General features: G+C 37.3%; 2 protein-coding genes across 4 annotated transcripts; both read left to right on the forward strand.

Annotated features, from left to right (window-relative positions):
- The first annotated feature begins 3,341 nt into the window (after nucleotides 1-3,341).
- LOC148842725 (FCS-Like Zinc finger 10-like) lies at nucleotides 3,342-6,426 on the forward strand. 2 transcript variants are annotated; one of them, XM_088957661.1, is made up of 3 exons: nucleotides 3,342-3,707; nucleotides 4,584-5,726; nucleotides 5,852-6,426. In XM_088957661.1, the coding sequence occupies exons 2-3, from the start codon at nucleotides 4,645-4,647 to the stop codon at nucleotides 6,003-6,005; spliced, it is 1,236 nt and encodes a 411-aa protein (XP_088813787.1). In that variant the 5' UTR covers nucleotides 3,342-3,707; nucleotides 4,584-4,644; the 3' UTR covers nucleotides 6,006-6,426. The 2 variants fall into 2 exon arrangements, with proteins under 2 accessions (XP_088813787.1, XP_088813788.1); XM_088957662.1 differs by having other exon boundaries at nucleotides 3,410-3,707; nucleotides 4,624-5,726.
- A 5,646-nt stretch (nucleotides 6,427-12,072) lies between these two features.
- Nucleotides 12,073-21,370, forward strand: MFP1 (MAR binding filament-like protein 1). Of its 2 annotated transcripts, XM_088956544.1 has the most exons (5): nucleotides 12,496-12,633; nucleotides 15,187-15,269; nucleotides 18,895-18,959; nucleotides 19,062-19,202; nucleotides 19,381-21,370. In XM_088956544.1, exons 2-5 carry the CDS (start codon nucleotides 15,227-15,229, stop codon nucleotides 21,085-21,087), a joined length of 1,956 nt encoding a protein of 651 aa, XP_088812670.1. In that variant the 5' UTR covers nucleotides 12,496-12,633; nucleotides 15,187-15,226; the 3' UTR covers nucleotides 21,088-21,370. The 2 variants fall into 2 exon arrangements, with proteins under 2 accessions (XP_088812669.1, XP_088812670.1); XM_088956543.1 differs by lacking the exon at nucleotides 15,187-15,269 and having other exon boundaries at nucleotides 12,073-12,633.
- The last annotated feature ends 995 nt before the right edge of the window (nucleotides 21,371-22,365 follow it).

Consider the following 22,365-nt stretch of genomic DNA (forward strand, 5'->3'; position numbering starts at 1 on the left):
ATAAAAACACCTCTAATTTTTCTTAGCTGATTCATAGTTAATAGTTCATAGTAGGAGAATGACCTACATTGAAGGCCAGACCTCCCCATTTTACTGAAGTGAGATTTAATCTAGGTTTAAACTATCAATACATATCATACCATATCGTATGTTGTATATCAATGTTTTATCATGTTATGAATATATCAAATCAAAATAATTTAAAACAACTGTTAATTTTAATAATAATAATAATAATAATAGTCTAATAAACATTTGACCAGCTGCCATGAATTCGTTATCATTCCATTAGAAACATTTTTATGCAGGTAGGGGTCTGCTACCAACATAATGCTCCCAACGATGTCCTAACATGTCACTGCAGCTGTACAATGGAAATATCACTATAGATCTCTTACCCATAAAACGATCCCACATTTATAACCATGGACCTCTATCATGTGTTGGGAAACATCTCCTTATGAATGAAAAGGGAGATATTCCCAACACGCAGTTGTTATGTCCCGTGGGCAGGGATGTGGGTAGCAGATCTGAGCCTATGTGTTTAGATATCATACTCACACCTACTCATATATAACTTCAGCTATATATGGAGAACATCTCCCTATTTAGACATTACCATTCATGTGGAGATGTTCCTATTGTAAAACTATAACATCGTGTGGATGGGTGTGGATATTAGGATTTCGGATTAGATTCAACAAAATCGGAATATAATCCAATTATTGACAACTTAAATCGTATTTGGATTTAATCAGATTCCACTTTATTCTTTTAAAATATAAAAACAAAATTACTTTTCGACTTTTACATATAATAAATTAATGTAAATATAACATACTGAATATATTCTATATAAATTCATATATAATATAATATATAAAATATATATTTAATAAAATTATATAAATATTATAATATAATTAGATTTAGATTTTAATAAAATTGAATGGAGTCAAATTCGAATCCAATCCAATTATGATCTAAATCCAAAATAATCAAATTAGATATCGAATTGTGGTCGAATTTTCAAATATCATCGACAGCCCTACATAAAACTCTATAACCATTAAAAGAAGGAATAGAGTTAGATCGGTTGAACCTGATTGACCCTTCAGATGAGTGGGGATGCTTTCGTGGGTTGTCCTTATCAAAAGCTGAACCGGCCTGCTCAATTGCCACATACATCTCAATTCTCAAATCTCAACAACAAATATGAAACCCATCAAAAGGCATGCTAATGTTACCCTACTTCACTTTTATCTTTTAAATAGGGGAAATGGGTTTAATTTATTCAAATATTATTTTATTGGGCGATTAACCATTTAATGAAAAAATAAATCGCCAACTTAGACCTCTTCTTAAAGACCATAATACTTTAGGGAGTGTTTGGAAACACGTATGATTTCGCTTTTCAAAAAACAAAAGTGAAACAAATTAGAAAGCATGAAAATAAATTTAAACCAAAATTTTCACATAAAACAAGTAAAAACAATATACTCATTGTAGAAAAGCAAATACATTCATAACTATACAACATACATACGTTTGTTTAATACGTGATGTGTAGCTTGAAAATTGCTTGTCTGACACATGGTTATTTTACCCGAATGAAATCATTTTTCAACCTATTTTTCTGCACTTGTTCACTTGTCTCTGAAATTGCTTCTGTGCCACCTGCTTTTTAAGTTTTTAAATTTATATAATTAATTGATTTTTTTGTCTTAGTGGTTAAGATATTTCTGCCGAAACAGTGTCCGGCTTCAACAATAACCAAACTCTTCCCAGAGTCGTTTGTTTGATTCTTTTAATAATGGTACGGACAAAAATATATTTCACTAATATTATTTATAAAATATTTTACCTTTAAAATTAAATAATTAATAATGTTAGTTGGTAAAATATTACTTGACATTAAAAATAAATGGCCCCTTTGTAGTTGCCTTGGTCTGCTTCTACTTAAATAAATAAATAAAATAATAAATTATTTTCTTCACCTTCTCCTTTTGATCTCATCACCAAATAATGCACTTGATCCAATGGTAAGAGAAAAACCCATCATGACAATGGGACCCATCTAGCGATAAGATCAAACCACCAGGTATCACAACATAACAGGGACCAGAATGTCATTTTGGTAAAAGAATTACCCATAAGCCTAAGCTCATATTTAATTATGTTTAATTAAGACTCCCCCACCCACTTCATTGAAATTGCAGGAACATTAATAAATAAAATAAAGGACTAAAGAAGAGAACCCTGAAAGCAAAATTTTAAAAATTTTTTAATATAAAAATCCAATTCTTTATTCCTTTTCTTTTGGAATTTTTCGTTATTTGTGAGGTGGCAAGCCTTCTCAATTATTGCAGCTGAAAAATAAAGAGCTTTTTCAGAAAAAGAAATTATTTAAACTATTTATTAAACCATTAAAATATGTCATTTTACTCTTTTGTCACAGAGATGTGTAGCAGCTCGGCCCGTCCGAACACTGATTAATTAATTAAAAACAAAAAAAAATGTTTCCTATTATAAGCTATTTTTAAAAGTTACATTTTAATAATAATCCCATTTCATTCCTTTTAAGGACTGTCTCCGATGGTCGACACGTGGGTTCTACACGTGTGGGTGGTCCCACAATGGACGCCACCTGCGGGTGATACGAGAAAGTAGATCTACCGTTCGATTGCTCGACCAACACGTGTCACTCTGCGTGTGCAGGGCGATATCATGAAAAGCTGAGTCACCGAAAACGACAAAAAAAGGACTGTACTTGAAAGAAAAAAAATAAAGAGAAAGAAAGAGGGGGAATGATAACCCGAGTCAGCTTTCACCCGAGTTAATTTAACTCGGGTTGGCAACGTGGCACGAGAAAAGGACACAGCAAATCATACAATTAACGGTTAACTGACGGCGTTAACTTACGTTTCGTGGCGCGCAGCGAGACCGAAGGACGGAGAGGCGTTTGACCGTTTATATACTGTTAAGTCCGTCGGTTGGTGGTTCGTAACTTCTGACAGTCGATGAATTAACTCGGCGATCGTAGAAAACACTGCAATCCTCAATCAGGATTCAGGAACCTATTAAGTATTAAGTCATTGTCTACGATGAAATGACAAGAAAAGCCTTCAACGATATAACATATTGTCACAAGTGATGAGGGCAATTCGGTCATTATACATCCCATTCTTCTACGTCAATTTTCAAATTCGCGAGTGGTTTGAGTGAATGGGCCCGATCCATCAGCGAGTTAACTCATTAACACAACCAGGTGAACCGGGGTTAATAGCTAATGGACGTTGGTAAGTTTTATTTGAACCAAGCAGTCAGCTTTCTCTTTTTCTGCTGACTCTTCCAAAGAGGAAAACATTTTCTTATAAGCAATCAAATGAAGAATAATACATCTACCAAAAAAAATGAAGAATAATACGTATTTGGTTGTAGATACTCGTAAAGTATACGTATTTCTTGTCAATCATGGGCTGTGTGTGAGAGAGATTATATCAGAAGCCTCACTGCTTCGCTGATTTTGATGCACGGAAGGGAAGATACAACTGAAGAGCGAAAAGAAAAAGAGAGAAAAGGGCAGAGAGAGAGAGAGAAGGGAAAGAGGAGTACTGCACAAGTTTCATACCTTTGTCAAACATATATTTTACTGCTTCTGGGGACTCCTCAAACTCATCTGTGAAGTTCTCAGGGGAAAGAACCAGGTGGGTTTTCCATATTCTTTCATGATCCTCTGTTGCATTCCTTGTTCCGGCGATTGTTGAGGCCCATTTTATGGATTATTGGAGGTTGGGGGAATGAAAAATATGGTTAAGCTTTGGCTTTTCTTTTGATTTTTTATTGGGTCCATCTCGTCGTGCATGGTCTGTAAGATTGTTCGATGCATTCATGGAGTTGCCTTATCTGGGTATCTTTCATTTGATGCTTTGATGGGGGCTTAGTGATGCATTTTTCTTGGAGTTTTTTTTTTTTTTTTTTACATGGGTTTTCGGAGTCGGAAGTGGGATTATAAGATTTTGTTTTTGTTATTGTCATCTTTATGCATAGAACATGTGGTTCTTTGAGCAGTTTCTGCTGTATTGATGGAGTGATTCCTTCTGTTTTTTTGAACTTCTGTATGGAAATTAGATAGAGATGTGGACATGTGCCTCTAATGCATTGGCTTTGATGATCTTGAGTTCCCTTCTGTATTGAGGAAGTACCTTTTCTGTTCCTAATTCTATTTTTGATTCATTACTTTCCGATGTGATTCCGGAGGCATTGTGATGCATCTGTTAATGCTTTCCATTTAGGTCTTTTGGAATTACAATTTATGATCACTGCTCATAATATTCTTTTTGATACCCATAACAACCCATTCAAACTCCATATCAATATCATCATCCCCCTCCCCCCTCTCTGTGATTTTTACTTTTTGAATGCATGAGTGGGTTGGTTCTCATCTTGGTCTATAAATCTGTTGCAATGTTTCTCATTTCTGCACCTTCTGTAGCTCATGGATGTCATAATCTTTCCTTATGATCCATATATTGATTTTAATTGATATCTAATAAATCGTGTTAATGTACTTTTTCCGTTAGCTTACCTAAATGCTGAGAAAGAGTTTCTACTTTCTTCAAGGGGGGCTGAGGTCTTGAGATAATGCTGAGGAAGAGGAGCAGATCACTTCAGAAAGATCAATACAAGAGCCATATAATGCCTGATTGTGCTTCGGAGTCAGGTTTTCAATCTGATGTCTCGGGGCAGAAGCATAAAGGCAGCTCTTTTTTCAGTGTTCCCGGTTTGTTTGTAGGGTTTGGGTCCAAGGGTTTATCAGACTCTGAGTCAGCTAGGAGCCCTACATCTCCCCTGGACTATAGGATTTTCTCAGGTCTAGGCAACCCCTTCAGGTCTCCAAGATCATGCTCTGATGGCCCTCAAAAGAGCTGGGATTGCAGCAAAGTGGGTCTCAGCATTGTGGATTCACTCAATGATGAATCCAAACCATCTGGGAAAGTTCTCCGATCATCAGAGAGTAGGAGTATTCTGTTTGGATCGCAGATGAAGATGAACATCCCTTCTCCCCGTAGGCATTTGGAGGGTTCGGTTGATTCTATTGTGGCACCCAGGTCTCTGCCCAAAAGCTTCGTGCCATTGCCGCATACCCAGATTAAAATACCCCTTATTGAAATCCAATTAGAACCCATGCAGATTGGAAAAGTCCGATCTTGTCTGTCAGATTCCGGCAGATCATCACCACCTTGGGATTTCAGCGGGTCCCCATCACCCTTAACCAACTTAGCAAACGGTAACATCAATTCAAATGTCAAAGATATTTGGGCAGAACAGAAAACCATTCAATCTGGTTCACCTCCCATAATTAGCGGAGTTCCAAATTTGGACAATTCTTTGGGTATGAAACCAAGTTCACTTCCGATATCCATTGGTTCTGGCCATGGGTTTATGGGGTCTCTGTCTGCAAGTGAGATAGAGCTTTCTGAGGACTATACCTGTGTAATTTCTCATGGCCCAAATCCTAGAACAACTCACATTTTTGGTGACTGCATTTTAGAATGTCACATTAATGATTTAATCAATTGTAGTAAGAAAGAACAAGGGATTGGATCGCCCCGGGTGGAGAAGCGCTCGGATGGTTCTGTTCCGTACCCTTCGAATGATTTTTTGAGTTTCTGCTACTCTTGCAAGAAGAAATTGGATGAAGGGAAGGACATCTTCATGTACAGGTTGGCCCAAAATCTTCTGTTCGCCTGTTGCATACCATGAGATTCACTATCTGAAATATTTCATGAGTAAAAGTAAAACATACTGCATTTGTTATTGAGACTCTGCTGTCTTTCGACTGTTGCAGAGGTGAGAAAGCATTTTGCAGTAGCAGTTGCCGTTCCCAGGAGATTTTGGTTGAAGAGGAAATGGAGAAAAGTAGCAATAATTCCTCTGAAAACTCTCCCGAGTCCACGTGCCCTGAGGAAATTTTCCTAGCCGGCATGGTTGTAGCTACATAATAAAGCACTATAAAACCACCATTCCATGATTGATGAAATTGTCAGAGGTAAACACCCCAGATCATCTGTTTAAAAGAGCTGTCTATGTGAATCTGTTATCAGCCATGGATGGTCGTTATGTACATTCTCTGTTTGCTGATTGTGTTTCAGCTTTCATGGTATTGGGTTGGTCATGGGCGGCAGACTGCTAGCTTATTTTTTGTTTGTTTCTTTTCTTTTTTCCTCCAAAATTGGGACATTGTTGCAAGCTTAGACTTCTGATGTCTCATAATTTTGATTAGAAAGGGTAGAAGCTTATATACTGGCTCCCCGCTTTTTCATTGTTCCTGCTCTCTTTTGGCAACTGTTTATCGATAAGCTTCTTAACCGGATATTGAACATAAGTTACTTTTACATGAAAATGATTCGCAACTTGTTTCAATTACATTCTGTAACTCATGTAGTGTATTCTCCACATGAAGTTTGGACTCCTCTTAATTAAAGCAAAGGTTGATCCTAATCATCCTAATCTTCAGTCAGGTCTCTCATATGACTGGTTAGAATTATCAGACATGACGACTATTCACAATCTTAACAGAGATCTGAAAGTTATACCCAGGAGCTGTCATGGCCTTCCACAAAAATCACGTTATTCTCAGGGATACTGGAAAACACTTGAATACCTGAGACTGAGAGCTCTGTAAATTGCTTCTGCATTTGCCATACATGTCCACGAATGGTATCCCACGCTCTGAACATTCACATGACATGAGCCTCATTTGCAGTCTGCATCTGTCGCAACCAGCTGTTGTTATCCGCCATTTGATTTTGAGTTTCGATTATCTGGTTTACATACCAACCAACCGAACAGTGGTTCAGGAGACCACCGTTGATCTTTGATTTGCTGTTGACTGGGAGATTGAATGCTTTCTCCATCCACCCAAAGTCCCAAACTTTGTTAGTAATCGACCCAATAGTTAAACACTCTCCCATGATCAAGGGACTACGTTCAATCCTGCACAGACTGAAACCAAGCTAACCATGGTTACTTCCTCTCATCAGGTCTAACACCGTCATCCTGCATTTTGCCAAAATAGCTTCAAGACTTCCTCTGGCAATCCATGACCGATAAAGCAAAGATATCGCGGCATGTTCCAACTGATAAATCCCAATCTCAGGGTATGTCTCGAACAGATTACTGAATACTGACTAGCCTTCTCGAGGCTCGAGCTATCGATTTCAACACTTCGAGAAAACATTCCCATCAAATCGTTCTTCACGAATCTACTCTTTGATGGTTAAAAATTTCCAACCCAAACGTCAATTTCGGTTCCCTGCCGATTTGACGCTTCATTAGAACAGGCTTGTATCAAGAAATGGTGGGTGACCCTCCAAAGAGAATCATCTTGAACTTGATTTCAATTAAGGTTGTGTTCCAAGTTGGGTCTCTGGTACGCCTCTCCGACTGAAAACAGTGCACGATTTGAGTGGAGAGAGAGAGAGAGAGAGAGTAAATGGGTTGTAGAAGAAGAGAATGCTTGTGCAGTTTGTGGTAGGTCCTCTTGAGAAGAAACCAGAGGAAGAGCATTCACTGCCATGCTATCCTTTCATATGTCAGCCTCAAGTTTTATCCATGGCTCCATCATCTCTCTGTAACGGCAAGTTTGGGTAAGATTTGATGTGTATATATATGAAACTACAAGGTTGCCCTGTCTAATTTCTAATCATGGGGACTTCAGAGTTCAGACTACTCCATGATCAAATGACAAATGAATCTGGCACCTATAGCCCACAGTTTGATGGGTCCCACGGGCACGCTCAGTATTAGTATTGGACCTAAAATTTGGCATGACCGGACCATCCAAAACATGCAAATGCATGCCCCTTGGTGTAGACCAGAAGTAGCCAAGTAGGGGTGTGAAGTCGACCGGATTTGACCCGATCCGATCCAATCCAATACGTTACAAATGGATCAGGTCAAATCCAAATCCAATCCGATGAATAATTTAAACCATTTTGGATTAGTCCGATTCAATGTATGGACTGTCCAATCTGTTCAAACTGGCATTTATTTAGATTGGTTCTACTCCAAATCTGGTTCATATCTTTTATAGATGGACTGGATATTGGTTCAATCCGATTCGATCCAAATTCACTATGAATGGATCAGTTTCAATCCAATCAAATAAATACTTTGAACCATTAAATTTGGACTGATCCAATTCAATGTTTTATTGGTCTGTTCAAATTGATTTTGGTGGTGCTTGAAAATTGGAATCAATGTCATTTTCTAAGAGGTGTTTTCTCAAAAAAATGGTAGTATAATATAAGCATATTGTTTTTCAGGTTTTCTATTTGGTACCCTTGCTCTACATAAAGTAAGAGAAAAAAGAAAAAAAAAAAGAAAAAAATGTCATTTTCTCATACCACACCTTTTCCAATTTCCAAGATGTGGTATGAGATTTTTTTTTTTTTTTAAAGCGACTAACTAGATGGCATTAATGTGGGGCCATTTTCAAAAGAGACGGCATTGATACCAAATATCGGACCAGTCCAATCCAATGCAACAATCCAGACCGTCCAAACCGGTCCAATTGGTTATGGTTCGGATCGGGTCCAATCCAAACCCAAAAACGCCATTCCCTTTTACCTCTCAATCCAAATTTGAGAGAGCATCCCAACACGCACTGGCTAAAGTATGTGGAGATGAATATCTTCCAACGAGGCAACAACCCATTGGCCCAAATGAACAAAAGCGCAGAAACCCTTTTGACGTGGAGTTATATCATCCTGAAATTAAATTAATTAAGAAACCAGAAAGGAATCCAGCTTCGTGATAAAATCACGGAAATGACACAAAATGTGTGGCTGAAACTGGGAGTCGTACCTTTGAAGTGGCAGCAGTTTTTCAGTTATTTATCCAACTACCAAAACTGCCCCTTTATAAATTTTCAGTGGTAAGTATGTAACTGAGACTGAAGGATCGAACTTTATAAAAATTTGGGAGACTGAAATTCAGGCCAATGACTCAGTTTTGGGAGATGAAGATCAGGGCGATGACCCAATAGTTGACATTGGCATGGTTAATGGACCTCACATGCACCATCCTCTGTCTCCTTTCTGATAGGGTTAATGGAACTCACATGCACCCTACTCTGTCTCCATCCCAAAATTTTACTATCAATTGTAATTTGTTATACTAAAAAAAAGGCACATATGTGCTCCAAAACTATTTGGATAAGCTGCAGCCTGTAGGGGACCTACGGACCACAAAAATCTCTGATTGTTCTGTGCCTTTTTTATGGCTTGAGTAGAGGGTAGCCCATTGGTTAGCCTGTTTAGATATCTTTTTACCCTGTCCGCCCCTCATTTTTGTGATGTTTTTGGCCTCTTTCACAGTTTTATCTTATTCAAATAGCCTCAAATTTTAGGGTTAGGCCTCATAAACAGAGTTGCAAATGGATTAGATCGAATCAGATATAGGTAGGGGTGTCAATGGACCGGTTTTGGATTGAACCCCATCCAAACCAAAATCAATTTGGACGGACCAACAAGACATAGTGAATTGGTCAGTCCAGACTCAATGGTCCAAAGTATTTATTGGAATGGATTGGATCTGGTCCATCTGTAATGAATTTATATTGGATTGAACTAAAATCTGGTCTATTAATAGAATATAAGAATATAAGTGTCAATAGACTAGGTTTGGGTTAGAACTAATCTAAATCAAAACAGATTTGAACAAATTGAACAGTCTAAACATTGAATTGGACCAATGCAAAATGATCCAAAAAATCCATTGGATTGGATTAGACCTGATCTATTTGTAATGGACTCATATTGGACTAGATCTGATTGGACCAAATCCAGTCCAATTGACACCCCTAGGTATATGGTAGATCCAAATTTGATTTGTTTATACTATAATTCAGATAGGACTTTATCCATTAGATTTATATCATATTAAAATCAATTGGGATTGCAATTGGATAATGAATAGTATGAATAAAGTACACTAAAAATCATAAACTATTATATTAATAAAATGATTTTGATATTATATTTCATGAACCAAATGAATTCAAATTTACTTATGTGAAATTTGAACCTATGACAATTTTAGTGAAAACATAAACTTCATCTCAACTTTACTGGTAGACTACATGTATATTATATAATGTTAAGTTATATCTTTGCCTTTACTCAAACATGTGCATAGCATGTGTCCTTACACTACTATGTTTAAACTAAATTAAACCGGATTATATCAGACTAGATAGGTCTGGATCAATGTTTGAAGTAACACATTTTTTTAATTAATTATTAAAATTCTTAAAAATCTATGTAGTGAAATAAATTAATACTTTTCAAATCTATACATTATAATAACAAAAACGCTTTTTAAGGATAATTAAATTAATTGAATTTCTATTAAAACTTACCAGATGGACTTGCCACTTGAGTTTTTCAACAAATGTGTCTAGACAAGTAGATAATGGTGTCCCCCTAATTGTCTTCTTCAATTGTAGTTTATGTGGTAAACAAAAGGACTCTCATATTTAGCCATGTCATTTTATCTAAATAGGTTTTCATTCTCTAACGTCTCCTCATGTGAAAGGACTTGAAGCCTGAACAAGCAGGCTCACCTATACCTTGTACTTAAATTTAATTAATTATAACGAGAGTGGCAATAATTGACATTAAATCACTCATTCAGGTTCAGGGAACCATTGAACATAAAAGCTTAACTGTCAGGTGAAGACCATGAATAGTGAATAAGTTTTTATTCTTTAACAAACCCAACAAAAAAGCATACCATCCATTATTTTGAATTTTAAATAAATGGTGATTGTGAAGTTTTCAATTTCCAATCAATGATGTCATGCCAATTGTGGAAAAAAACCTGCCATGTGATCCACAACTAATGGTGGCGTATAGTGGAGACTTGGGATCAAATCACATTGCCACGAAGGATTGGGGGATCAAGGGTATTTGTTACATCATCATCCGAGCCCAACTATATAAAGCCAAGTTCAAAGCCTGGCCTGTGAACAAGTCTAATCCCAATTATATGGAGTCACTTACATGAATCCTATTTCACCACTATGTTTCCATTTCACTATTTACTACATATTTCATGATGTTACTAAAAGTGAACCATAATTATGAGTTTTTTTGGCACAACTATCCTTTAAAATCTAGAATAAAATAAATTATTTGTTTATCTTTCTCTTGTGGGTACGAATCATGGCAAATAAATGTGAAGTTTACTCTAGAAAATAATATTGAAACAATGTAGGTGTCTGGCATCGGTGTAGGGAACATCGCACCGTTTTCTCATAAAAACAGTATTGGGCATATGGAGTTTTGTAAGCAATTTTTTTGTTTGGAATCAATGCTGCCACATAGGCGTTTTCTGAGAAAACAACACTAGTTTTGTTTGGTACCAGTGCTAGTAGCAATGTTTTCAACATTGATCTATATTATCCAATGTCCAAGATGATGCCACATTGATGCCATATTATTGCATTGCTGGCAATAACATGTCGTTTTCTCAAAAAACATTGAATTTGGCATTTCTCCATACCACACTTTCCTTATTTCCAAAGTATGGCTTGGAGCAACATTTTTTTTTTTGGAAAAACAGTACCAAACAAGAGGGTGTTGTTTGAAGCACCACTTTCTCTTATGTGGCACCTATATGGCATCGTTTTCTTAGAAAACGGCATCAACGACATCATTTTCATAGAAAACGGCATCGAAGCCAAACATCACCAATGTGTTTGTACATCAGCATTCATAGTTGATTTCCGTTGGAGTATATTAAGGGTTTGGGCTTTCTTTAGAGAGGTTTAGGGCCTATTTGATTCTCGGGAATAGGGGTATGAAATTGGAATTGGAATGGGTCATTCCGATTCCAACTCTCTGATTGGGCAAAATCAGAATCCCATTCTCATTATTGCAAGAATGGCATTCTCCCATTTGAGGAAAATGGCATTCCCTCCCTTTCCCTTCAGAATTAAATCCCATTTCAGCTGAACCAAATATACCATGGGAATTAAATTCCATTCCATTCAGATTGGTGTCTAACCAAATAAACCATTCAAATTCCGATTTTGAGGGATTTTGTTTCCGATTCCCATGGACTGACCCAAACGGACCATTCAGCAGAAATACGCTTGAGGTTAGATTAATGAGGGAAATGGTTTTGTTGTAATTATTGAAACAATGGGACCATATGGTTTTTCTGGTTTCCATCACCGGTAGACCCACGGTCTCCAACTACAAGTGAAGAGATAAAGAAAAAAGCACCCACAGCTCTCAGAGTCTGAAGAGTGTTTCATTAATTCTTTCAAGGCAAAAGCCATGAGCTTCGTGATGGGGAGCTCTTGCTTTCTTCAGTCTTTACTTTACCAGTCTCCTACTGCGTCTTCTTCCTATTGTCCATCATCTTCCTCCTCTTCTAACATAAGAAATGCAGACAACAACAAGAATAACAGGAGGAAGAAAGCAGCTGCCGCGGCTTCTATGCGCCAAGAAAATTCAAATGAGGGCATTATCTACAAAAGGAGAGCGATTCTTCTTGTGGGTGTTTCTGCTCTTCCCTTTATTCAATCCAGGGCGGGAGCTGTGGAAAGTTTAGTGAACGGTGAGTTTGAAATCCTTCCAGATTTTGATTTATGGAAGAAATAAATCTTCCAGATGTTGATGAAATTTTTGCTGTTTCTGATTTTGGTGGGGAGGGAAGGTATTAGGTCTGGCTTGAATAAGAATCTTAGAGTTGAAATTGATGAATTCGGTGAGTTAGCTACAGAGTTCTGTCTACTGGGTACGTGTTTTCAGAAGAAAACGTATTTGTTTTCATTTTGGGTGATTAGTTCTTGATTCCGGTTGCTTTCTTTGCTTGTACCAAATCCTATCTCTTAGAGGGAGGAGTCGTGTGGTGGTGGTGGTGGTAGGGGGTAGCTGATATATACGAGTTTTATCTTGAAACTTTCTTTTTCTTTTTCTTGAAGTCGGTGAATTATAGTTGGATTGATGATATTGTTATGTTCTGAATTAAGTGCTGAATTTAAAATTGGAATGTTATCGGGTAATAAACAAAATCTGGTATCACCAAAGTTGATTTTGTCGTTACTTGATTTTGCTTGGATTTAGCAGAGACATTGTAACTGGTAATTGTTTAATACATAAAGCTCCCTAGAAAGTAGAAACTATTTGTTTGCTTGCCCAAGCAGAATTGGTTTTAAGAAGTTGGAATTTCATTCGGGAAGCAGTGAGTAGATGTGCAAATGAAGTGGAGTTACTTGGTATTGTCCAACTAGATTTACTGAAATTTGGTATTTGTCTTGGGAAGCAAAACCACAGAAGCATGAAGGATACTGATGTTATAGAAATTAACATTATTGATTGTACTTCATGAGTTTTCCGTTATGTCAGGTGCATTATTACTCTGGTGTTCATGGTAGTGGGAATTGTTATTTAGCGCACCACTACTTTTTCGATAGAATGCATTCATTATGGATGTCGGTAAAGTAAGAAAGAAAGGATTTGATTAATTAAGAGATTTGAATAAATTTAGGAAGGATTAGATTTGAATAATTTTAGGAAAGTCATATCCTAGAATTAAGGGAAAGATTCAGTCAATCCCTGATTGCGAGAGATTCTAGGGGTCTGCTTTTCCTATCTTTTCTTATTTAAGTTGTATGCTCAACATGTTTTTATTATCAATAAAGAAAATTCTCTTCTCTCTCCCTCTATATTTCGCCACATGGTATCAGAGCTTTAGGGTTCGATCATGAATTTTAAGGCCGCCATGGTTGGCTCTGGTTCAGCCTCTTCGGATGCTTCCAGCAGTGTGACGTCTTCGGAGGGAGGTATTCAGTCAGCTGCTATTTCTCTTTCTAAGAATTCTCTTCAAATTACCATTCACAAATTGAATGGAAAAAATTATCTTGAGTGGTCTCATTCCGTGTGGTTGGTGATCAGCGGCAAAGGGAAACTCGGCTATTTGAATGGCGAAATGAAACCGCCAACCACTGATGATCCAAAGTACAGGCAATGGCGTTTTGAAAATTTGATGGTTACAGGCTGGTTCATCAACTCCATGGATCCGGTGGTTGGAAAACCATTCATGTTTCTGCTGACGGCTCGCGATGTGTGGGAAGCTGTTAGGGAAACCTATTCGGATTTTGACAGTCATTCACAACTGTTCGAACTGAATACCCGAATGTGGAAGATGCAACAAGGTGAACGTGAAGTAACAACTTATTATAATGAGATGATGGTTGTTTGGCAGGAGTTGGATTTATTTGAAGAAGAAGAATGGGAAAGTCCGAGTGACAGTGCTCGGTACAAAAAGAAGATAGAAAGAGGCCGGGTATTTGTTTTCTTGGCTGGTTTGAATAAAGAACTTGATGAGGTTCGGGAACGTATCTTAGGGCGAAAGCCCTTGTCGACTATAAGAGAAGTTTTTTCAGAAGTGCGTAGAGAAGAAGCACGGCGGCAAGTGATGTTGAAGAATGCTAGTGAAACAAAAACAGAGAATGAAGGGTCCGCTCTTGTGGCCCGAGGTGCAGACTTAGAAGGAGACAGATGAGGAGGAAAGTAGAGGCCTTGGTGTGATCATTGTAGAAAGCCATGGCATACTCTGGAAACTTGCTGGAAGCTGCACGAGAAACCGGCGGGTTGGAAGAAAAAATCAGGCAGTGACAACAAGTCAGGGGAGATGTCTGCGCGTTTCAAATAAGCAATTCGGATCCAGGGCAGCAATCATCCCCAGTCTCTTCCTTTCACAAAGGAACAAATAGAGCACTTATATAAAATGTTTCAATCTCAATCGTTAGGAAATTCTAACCCATCCTGTTCTCTAGCTCAGTCAGGTAATTTTTTCACTACAACCATTGCTTGTACCAAATCTAATGGCTCTTGGATATTAGATTCAGGTACCACTGATCATATGACCGGCACTTCGCAATTCTTTTCTTCATATACACCCTGTGCAGGGAATCAAAAGGTTAAAATTGCAGATGGTTCCTTTGCTACTATTGCTGGGAAAGGAACAATGTCTATTTCTCCTTCTCTAAACCTTAAGGATGTTCTACATGTTCCTAACCTATCATACAATCTCTTGTCTCTCAGTAAACTAACCCTTGATCATAACTGTCGAGTTAATTTTTGGACTTCTTGTTGTGAATTTCAGGATTTAACCTTGGGGGAGATGATTGGGGGTGCTAAACAGGATGGTGGCCTCTACCTCTTTAATAAAGGATCAAGCTTTGGAAGGCAAGACCGATAGACTTGTTTCAGTTCTATCTCTGTTTCTAGTGACAGTGAAATTTTGTTATGGCATTATCGATTAGGACATCCTAGCTTTCAATATTTAAAGCATCTATTTCCCAAGTTATTCATGAATAAAAATCATTCAGTTTTTCAGTGTGAATCTTGTGAATTAGCAAGACATCATCGCATTGTTTTTCCGTCTCAACCATATAAAAAATCAAAACCATTTACCATGATTCATAGTGATGTTTGGGGTCCTTCTAGAGTGACAACTCTTTTTGGAAAACGTTGGTTCATTACTTTTATTGATGATCATACCAGGGTCACTTGGGTTTTCCTTTTAAAAGAGAAATCTGATGCTGAAACTGTGTTTAAAAATTTATACAACATGGTTCAAACACAATTTCAGCCTTAGATTAAAATTTTTCCAAGTGATAATGGAAAGGAATTTTTTAACAATGTGTTGGGGAATTTTTTTGCTGAGAAATGAATTATACACCAAAGTTCGTGTAATAATACACCTCAACAAAATGGGATGGCTGAAAGGAAAAACAAACATCTCCTTGAAGTTGTTAGAGTTCTAAGTTTTAAAACTAAGGTTCTTAAGTATCTTTGGGGAGAAGCCGTTTTAACAACCACTTTTTTTATTAATAGACTTCCTACACAAATTTTGGATTTTAAAACACCCATGCAGGTTTTCACTGACTATTTCCCAAACTCTCGGCTAGTGACAAACATTCCCTTAAAAATTTTTAGAAGTGTGGCCTTTGTTCATAACCATGATCCCAAACGTTCAAAATTTGATCCAAAAGCACATAAATGTATTTTTGTAGGCTATCCCACTAATCAGAGAGGTTACAAATGCTTTGATCCAGTTTTGAAAAAGATGTTTGTGTCTATGGATGTCACCTTCTTTGAAGGAATCTTGTACTACAGCAACTCCCATCTTCAGGGGGAGAGCAACACTAGTAAAGATGGTTTTCTAGATAGTTCTGATTTAATGTTTGAATTTGTCCATAATGGTGTTCCTCACAACCGGTCATCGAAAGAAAGTGAAGTAGAAAATACAAAATTAGTGGAAACAAATGAATTAAATATCGAAAATGTTGAGTCTACTAATGAACAACCTTTGGTAATGCCATCTCAAAATGAAAAAGCTGAAACAACAGAGATGCGTGCAAAACAGTATAAAGGGCTTGTATATTCAAGGGAATATCTAGCACAGAAAAGGAGAAGCACTATTCCGCAACATCAACAAAAATCTAATCAGAGGTTGGATCATGAAATTCATGATAATTCTTCAAAGATTCCTGAAAATATTCCTCCAGGTAATTTTGATTCTTCTAGTCAGTTTGATCTTGCCGTTGCTCTTAGGAAAGGTGTTAGGTCTTGTACAAAACATCATCTGTCAAATTTTGTATCTTACAAAAATATTTCACCTTCATGTTGTGCCTTTATTTCACAAGTGTCTAGTGTATCCATTCCTAACAGTATCCAGGAGGCTCTAAATGTTCCTGAGTGGAAAGAAGTTATTTTTGAGGAGATGAGAGCTGAAAAGAATGCTACTTGGGAGAAAGTAGATCTGCTGGATGGAAAGATAGTTGTTGGGTGTAAATGGATGTTTACTCTAAAGTACAACTCAGATGGATCCTTGGAGAGACACAAGGCTCGCCTAGTAGCTAAAGGCTTTACTCAGACATATGGAGTCGACTACTCTAAGACATTTTCTCCAGTAGCGAAGCTAAATACAGTTCGAGTACTCTTATCTGTTGCAACTAATCTTGACTAGCCACTGAATCGGTTGGATGTGAAGAATGCCTTTTTGAATGGAGACTTGGAGGAAGAAGTATATATGGAGCCTCCACTTGGTTTCACTGAGAAGTTTGGAACTAAGGTATGCAAGCTAAAAATGTCTCTATATGGACTTAAACAGTCTCCTAGAGCCTGGTTTGAAAGATTCACAAGGTTCGTTAAAAGTCAAGGATATAGTCAAGGACAATCTGATCATACTCTTTTCACAAAGAGATCCATCAAAGACAAGGTTTCGGTTCTTATTGTCTACGTTGATGACATAATCTTGACCGGAGATGATATTGAAGAGATGAGCAGACAGAAGCAGAGCTTAGCCAAGGAATTCGAGATTAAAGACTTAGGCCAGCTAAGGTACTTTCTTGGAATGGAAGTGGCAGGATCAAAGAAGGGCATTGTGGTTTCGCAACGAAAGTATATTCTAGATCTCTTGAAAGAAATTGGAATGAGTGGTTGCAAACCTTCAGACACTCTGATAGAAGTTAATGCTAAGCTTGGAGAAGTTAAAGATGGGGTTCCAGTAGATACGGGTAGATACCAAAGGCTGGTTGGAAGATTGATTTACTTGTCACATACACGTCCTGATATTGCCTTCGCTGTGAGCATGGTGAGTCAATTCATGCACTCCCCGTATGAAGAACATCTTGGAGCTGTGTATCGAATACTTAAGTATCTAAAAGGCACACCAGGAAAATGACTCTTCTTTAAGAAAAATGAGAAGAGAGGGGTTGAGGTGTATATAGATGCGGATTGGGCAGGTTCGATTACTAATAGAAGGTCAACTTTGGGGTACTGCACATTTCTTTGGGGCAATTTAGTTACTTGGAGAAGCAAGAAGCAAAGTGTAGTTGCTAGAAGTAGTGTTGAGGCTGAATTCAGATCAATGGCTCAAGGAGTGTGTGAGGTTCTTTGGCTAAAGAGGGTTCTAGCGGATCTTAAGAGACCAATGAGTTTTCCTATGAAATTGTATTGTGATAACAAGGCAGCTATCAACATTGCTCATAATCCGGTTCTACATGAAAGGACTAAACATATTGAGATTGACAGACACTTTATAAAGGAGAAGCTTGAAGAAAGAATAATTTGCACTCTGTTTGTGCCAACCACGCAACAAGTTGCAGATGTCTTGACTAAGGGCTTATTGAAACAGCCATTTGAGATTCAAGTTAGCAAGTTGGGCATGATAGATATCTTTGCACCAACTTGAGGAGGAGTGTCGGTAAAGTAAGAAAGATAGGATTTGATTGATTAAGAGATTTGAATAAATTTAGGAAGGATTAGATTTGAATAATTTTAGGAAAGTCATATCCTAGGATTAAGGGAAAGATTCAGTCAATCCCTGATTGCGAGAGATTCTAGGGGTTTTCCCTTCCTATCTTTTCTTATTTAAGTTGTATTCTCAACATATTTTTATTATCAATAAAGAAAATTCTCTTCTCTCTCCCTCTATATTTCGCCACAATGGAAGTTCAGACCTGAGATCCCTAGATGAACAACAATGCAAGTTTCTAACGTTTTGCATTGCAATATACTGTCCATTTTTTTTTCTATTTGGCGAAACTTTTCCTGGCCCAGAGTAGCGATTTGATAGAGTATCCTTGATAGGAACTTATGCTCATCCATGCCTTAGTCATATTAGTTAGAAAAGATCAAAAACTGAAATCCATTCCCGAGTACCTCCAGCATTATTCAGAAAGGTTCCTGATGAATTTGCTTCTTTAGTTTCTTTTTCATTGAATGGACTAATCTATAATCCTTGCTATCGTTAAGTTTTGGATTCTATTATCAATTGTCATCCCTTCTTTTTAATTTTTATCAGGAGAGAAAATTGCTGAAAAGCCAGAAGGGGGAAGTCCTCAAGAACCAGGGAATCTTCTTAATGAGGTCTGAATATCAGGCTATCCTTTTTTGTTTCATGAGTAAATGAAATTTATGCTGAATGTTAGTTCAACCCGAAACTGACAATTGGATAGCTTTTCTATTCAGAAATTAGATGAAAGGGAAGCCCAATCAAATCCTTTCTTGGCTTTATTGAATGCAGTTGGGATTATTGGCTCTGGTATTCTTGGTGCATTATATGCATTGGCACAGAAGGAAAAGTCAGAGACTGAAGCAACAATTGAATCTGTATAGCATCTTATACTTTCATAATCGGCTTGTTATATATTTTCTGTTTCAATTGTTATACTTGTAAGTTATACCAATTTTTTAGTGTTGAACTGTTGATTTTTTTGAACAGTGGTGGAGGGTAGTTTTAACATTCTGGTAGGTTTTGTTTATATTTGTACACTCTTTGCTATTGCAGATGAAGAACAAACTGAATAAAAAGGAAGCTGCCATGACTTCTTTGGAAAGGAACATGGAAAGAATGCTACTGAAAGAACAGGAAGAAAGAAAAAAACAAATCCGAAAGGCAAAAGAAGAACAGCAGTCTTTGTTTAACCAACTTACTTCTGCAAACACCACAATAACGAGCTTACGAAAAGAGGTACAAAGTGAGAAAATGTTAATTGAAAAGCTTAATGCTCAAATAGATGGATTGCAAAGTGACCTCACAAAGGCTGGGAATGATAAAAATGCGCTTGAAGCCAACCTGAATGAGAAGCTTCAAACTATTGAAGTTTTACAAGACAAAATAAACTTGCTCAGTATAGAACTCAAGGATAAGGAAGACAAAATTCAAAACCTCAGCTCCACACTTGCTGAGAAGATCTCAGAGTGTAATAACTTGGATGTTATCTCCAAGCAAGCAAAGGCTGATTTGGCAGAAGCAAACTCAAAAATCACAGGGTTGAAAGAAGAAGTTCTCAGAACTCAAGAGGAACTAAATTTGAAGAATTCTGTAATAGAAGATCTGAATGCCAGAATAAGTTTATTAGTTGTTGAAAGAGTTGATACTAACAAAAGACTTGATGCACTTCATGAAGACTATAATGACTTGAAGTTATCTTACGAAAAGAAAGCTGCATCAGATGCTGAACTTTTGGAAAAAAGAGAGCATGAACTTCATCAGCTTGAAGAAAAGCTCGGTCTTTCTTTGGATGAAGCAAACAGAAACCAGGAATTAATTGGTTGTTTGACTCAAGAAAGAGATGATTTGAGAAAGATGCTGGAAATAGAAGTGAACAATGTGAAGAACCTGAGGCATGAGCTCCAAACCACACAGGAAACTCTTGGAGCATTAAAGATTGAAACTTCTGATCTCTTGAAGCAATTACAACAATCAAAAGATTTATGTGAAGAACTTAAGTCTGAGGTCTCCAGACTTCAGGCAGAGCTCACTGATGTGCACAAGTTGTCAAAAAGTAGCCTGGACGAGGCAAGGTTGAATTCGGAATTACTGTCAGGTGAGCTCACATCAGTCAAGGAAGTTTTGGAAAAAACCAAACAAGAGCTCCAAAGTGTGTCAAATGAATTGGCTGCTGCAACAGAAGTTCGTGAAAACTTGAAGAAGGAACTGATTGGTATATATAAGAAAGCAGAAACTGCAACCCATGATTTGAAGGAAGAAAAGAAAATAGTTGCTTCTTTGAAAAAAGAGCTGGATGCTTCAGAGAAACAAATCTCGAAGGATAAGGAAGAAAGAAAAACTCTCAAGAGAGACTTGGAAAAGGCCACTAAATCACTTGATGAGATGAATAAAAATGCATTGTTGCTTTCAAGAGAACTAGAAAGAGCTAATTCTAGAATTTCTGGTCTTGAAGAGGAAAAAGATATTATTTACAAGTCTATTGCTGAACAAAAATGTGTATCAAAAGAAGCTCGGGAAAATTTGGAAGATGCTCATAACCTGATATCAAAATTCAGGAAAGAGAAGGAGAATTTGGAGAAGAGAGCAAAGAAGCTCAAAGAGGATCTTGCTTCTGCAAAGGGTGAGATATTGTGCCTGAGGAACCAGATCAACTCATCAAAAAGTACTGCAAATGATCATCCTGAGAAAAAGAGTATGGATGAGTCTGAAGCTGTTGTAGCTCTAAAGAAGAGTGGTAGGAGGAGAAGGGGTGGATCCTAGTTAGGTGCTTCCGGATGAGATGGACATTCCAATATTTTTCCTTTTTGTGTCATATATAGTATTGTTTGGGGTCCCATCTTGAGTTCTCATCCATTCTGCTTTTGCAATTTTTTCTGCATATTGTTAACCATATAATACAAAACTGAAGCGTGCAAATAGAAGAAAACATTGATGCCTGCAAGAGTTCTTGGTACAAACTTGATCAATGTATGCTTGTGTATCTAACTGTACTGTATATTTTGGCATTGAGGAATATATTTTAGCATTTACAGATTTCTCTGTCCGAATGTTGTTTTTTTCTTCAATTTTGAAGAGATGGCATGTGATTCATTGTTAAGACTAGCTTCATTAGATTGTGAAGAAAAGAGTCTGGTTTAACCCAGGTAAATTGCACATTTGCTTTTTCGTCTCCCTATGCATTTCTTACTTGTCTGTGTGTGTGAGAGAGAGAGAGTGATGGCTGGGAATTTGCAGAGATTAGTTTTCAAGATAATCAGTTTATAAAGCTTGTACAAGGAAAGATGCTGCACATGACCAAGTGAAAGAATTGGATAGAGTAAGCATATGTCGAAATAAGCAGTGTGCAACAATATTACAGATTCGAGGTACAAACTTCAGAGAGCAATGGTAGATTGAATTCAATATCACCCTGCAATCGACCAAGTGAAAGGAAAGATTGGTGACCATCTTGAAGGCAAGCAAGATGACTTCATTTGATTGTAGTTTTTCTTGATCTTTTAAAGGCAGAGCTGTCAATGGACCGAATATTGGTCCAATCTGATCTGGTCCGGTATGAGTCCATTACAGATGGACCAGGTCTAATCCAATCCAATAAATACTTTGGAGCATTCTGGATTGGTCCAATTCAATGTCTGAGCCATCCAAACTGGTTCAAATTGGTTTTAATTTACAATGGATCTAATCCAAACCTGGTCGTACTCTTATCTTATGTCAATGGGCCAGATATTAGTTAAATCCAACTCAGCCCAATATAAATCTATTACTATTATAGGTCAGGTCCAATCCAAGTTAATACTTTGGGCCATTAAGTCTGACTGGTCCAATTCAATATATCTTATTGGTTTGTCCAATCCGTTCAAGGGGAACCACCATTCTATGGAAATGGTTAATTATCGTAAGTACTGAAAAATTAAAGTAGAAAAGTGCAGGTTGGGTGTGGGAAGAGTACAAATAAAAATATATACAATGCAAATACTAGGTGTAGAAACACTATACAAGGTTTTGTGTTATACATATTTGTATTTATACTCCTCCCAA

Source organism: Nelumbo lutea, chromosome 8, assembly GCF_056320005.1.
Source record: "Nelumbo lutea isolate HS-2025 chromosome 8, American lotus-T2T, whole genome shotgun sequence".
In the NCBI taxonomy this organism is placed as follows: domain Eukaryota; kingdom Viridiplantae; phylum Streptophyta; class Magnoliopsida; order Proteales; family Nelumbonaceae; genus Nelumbo; species Nelumbo lutea.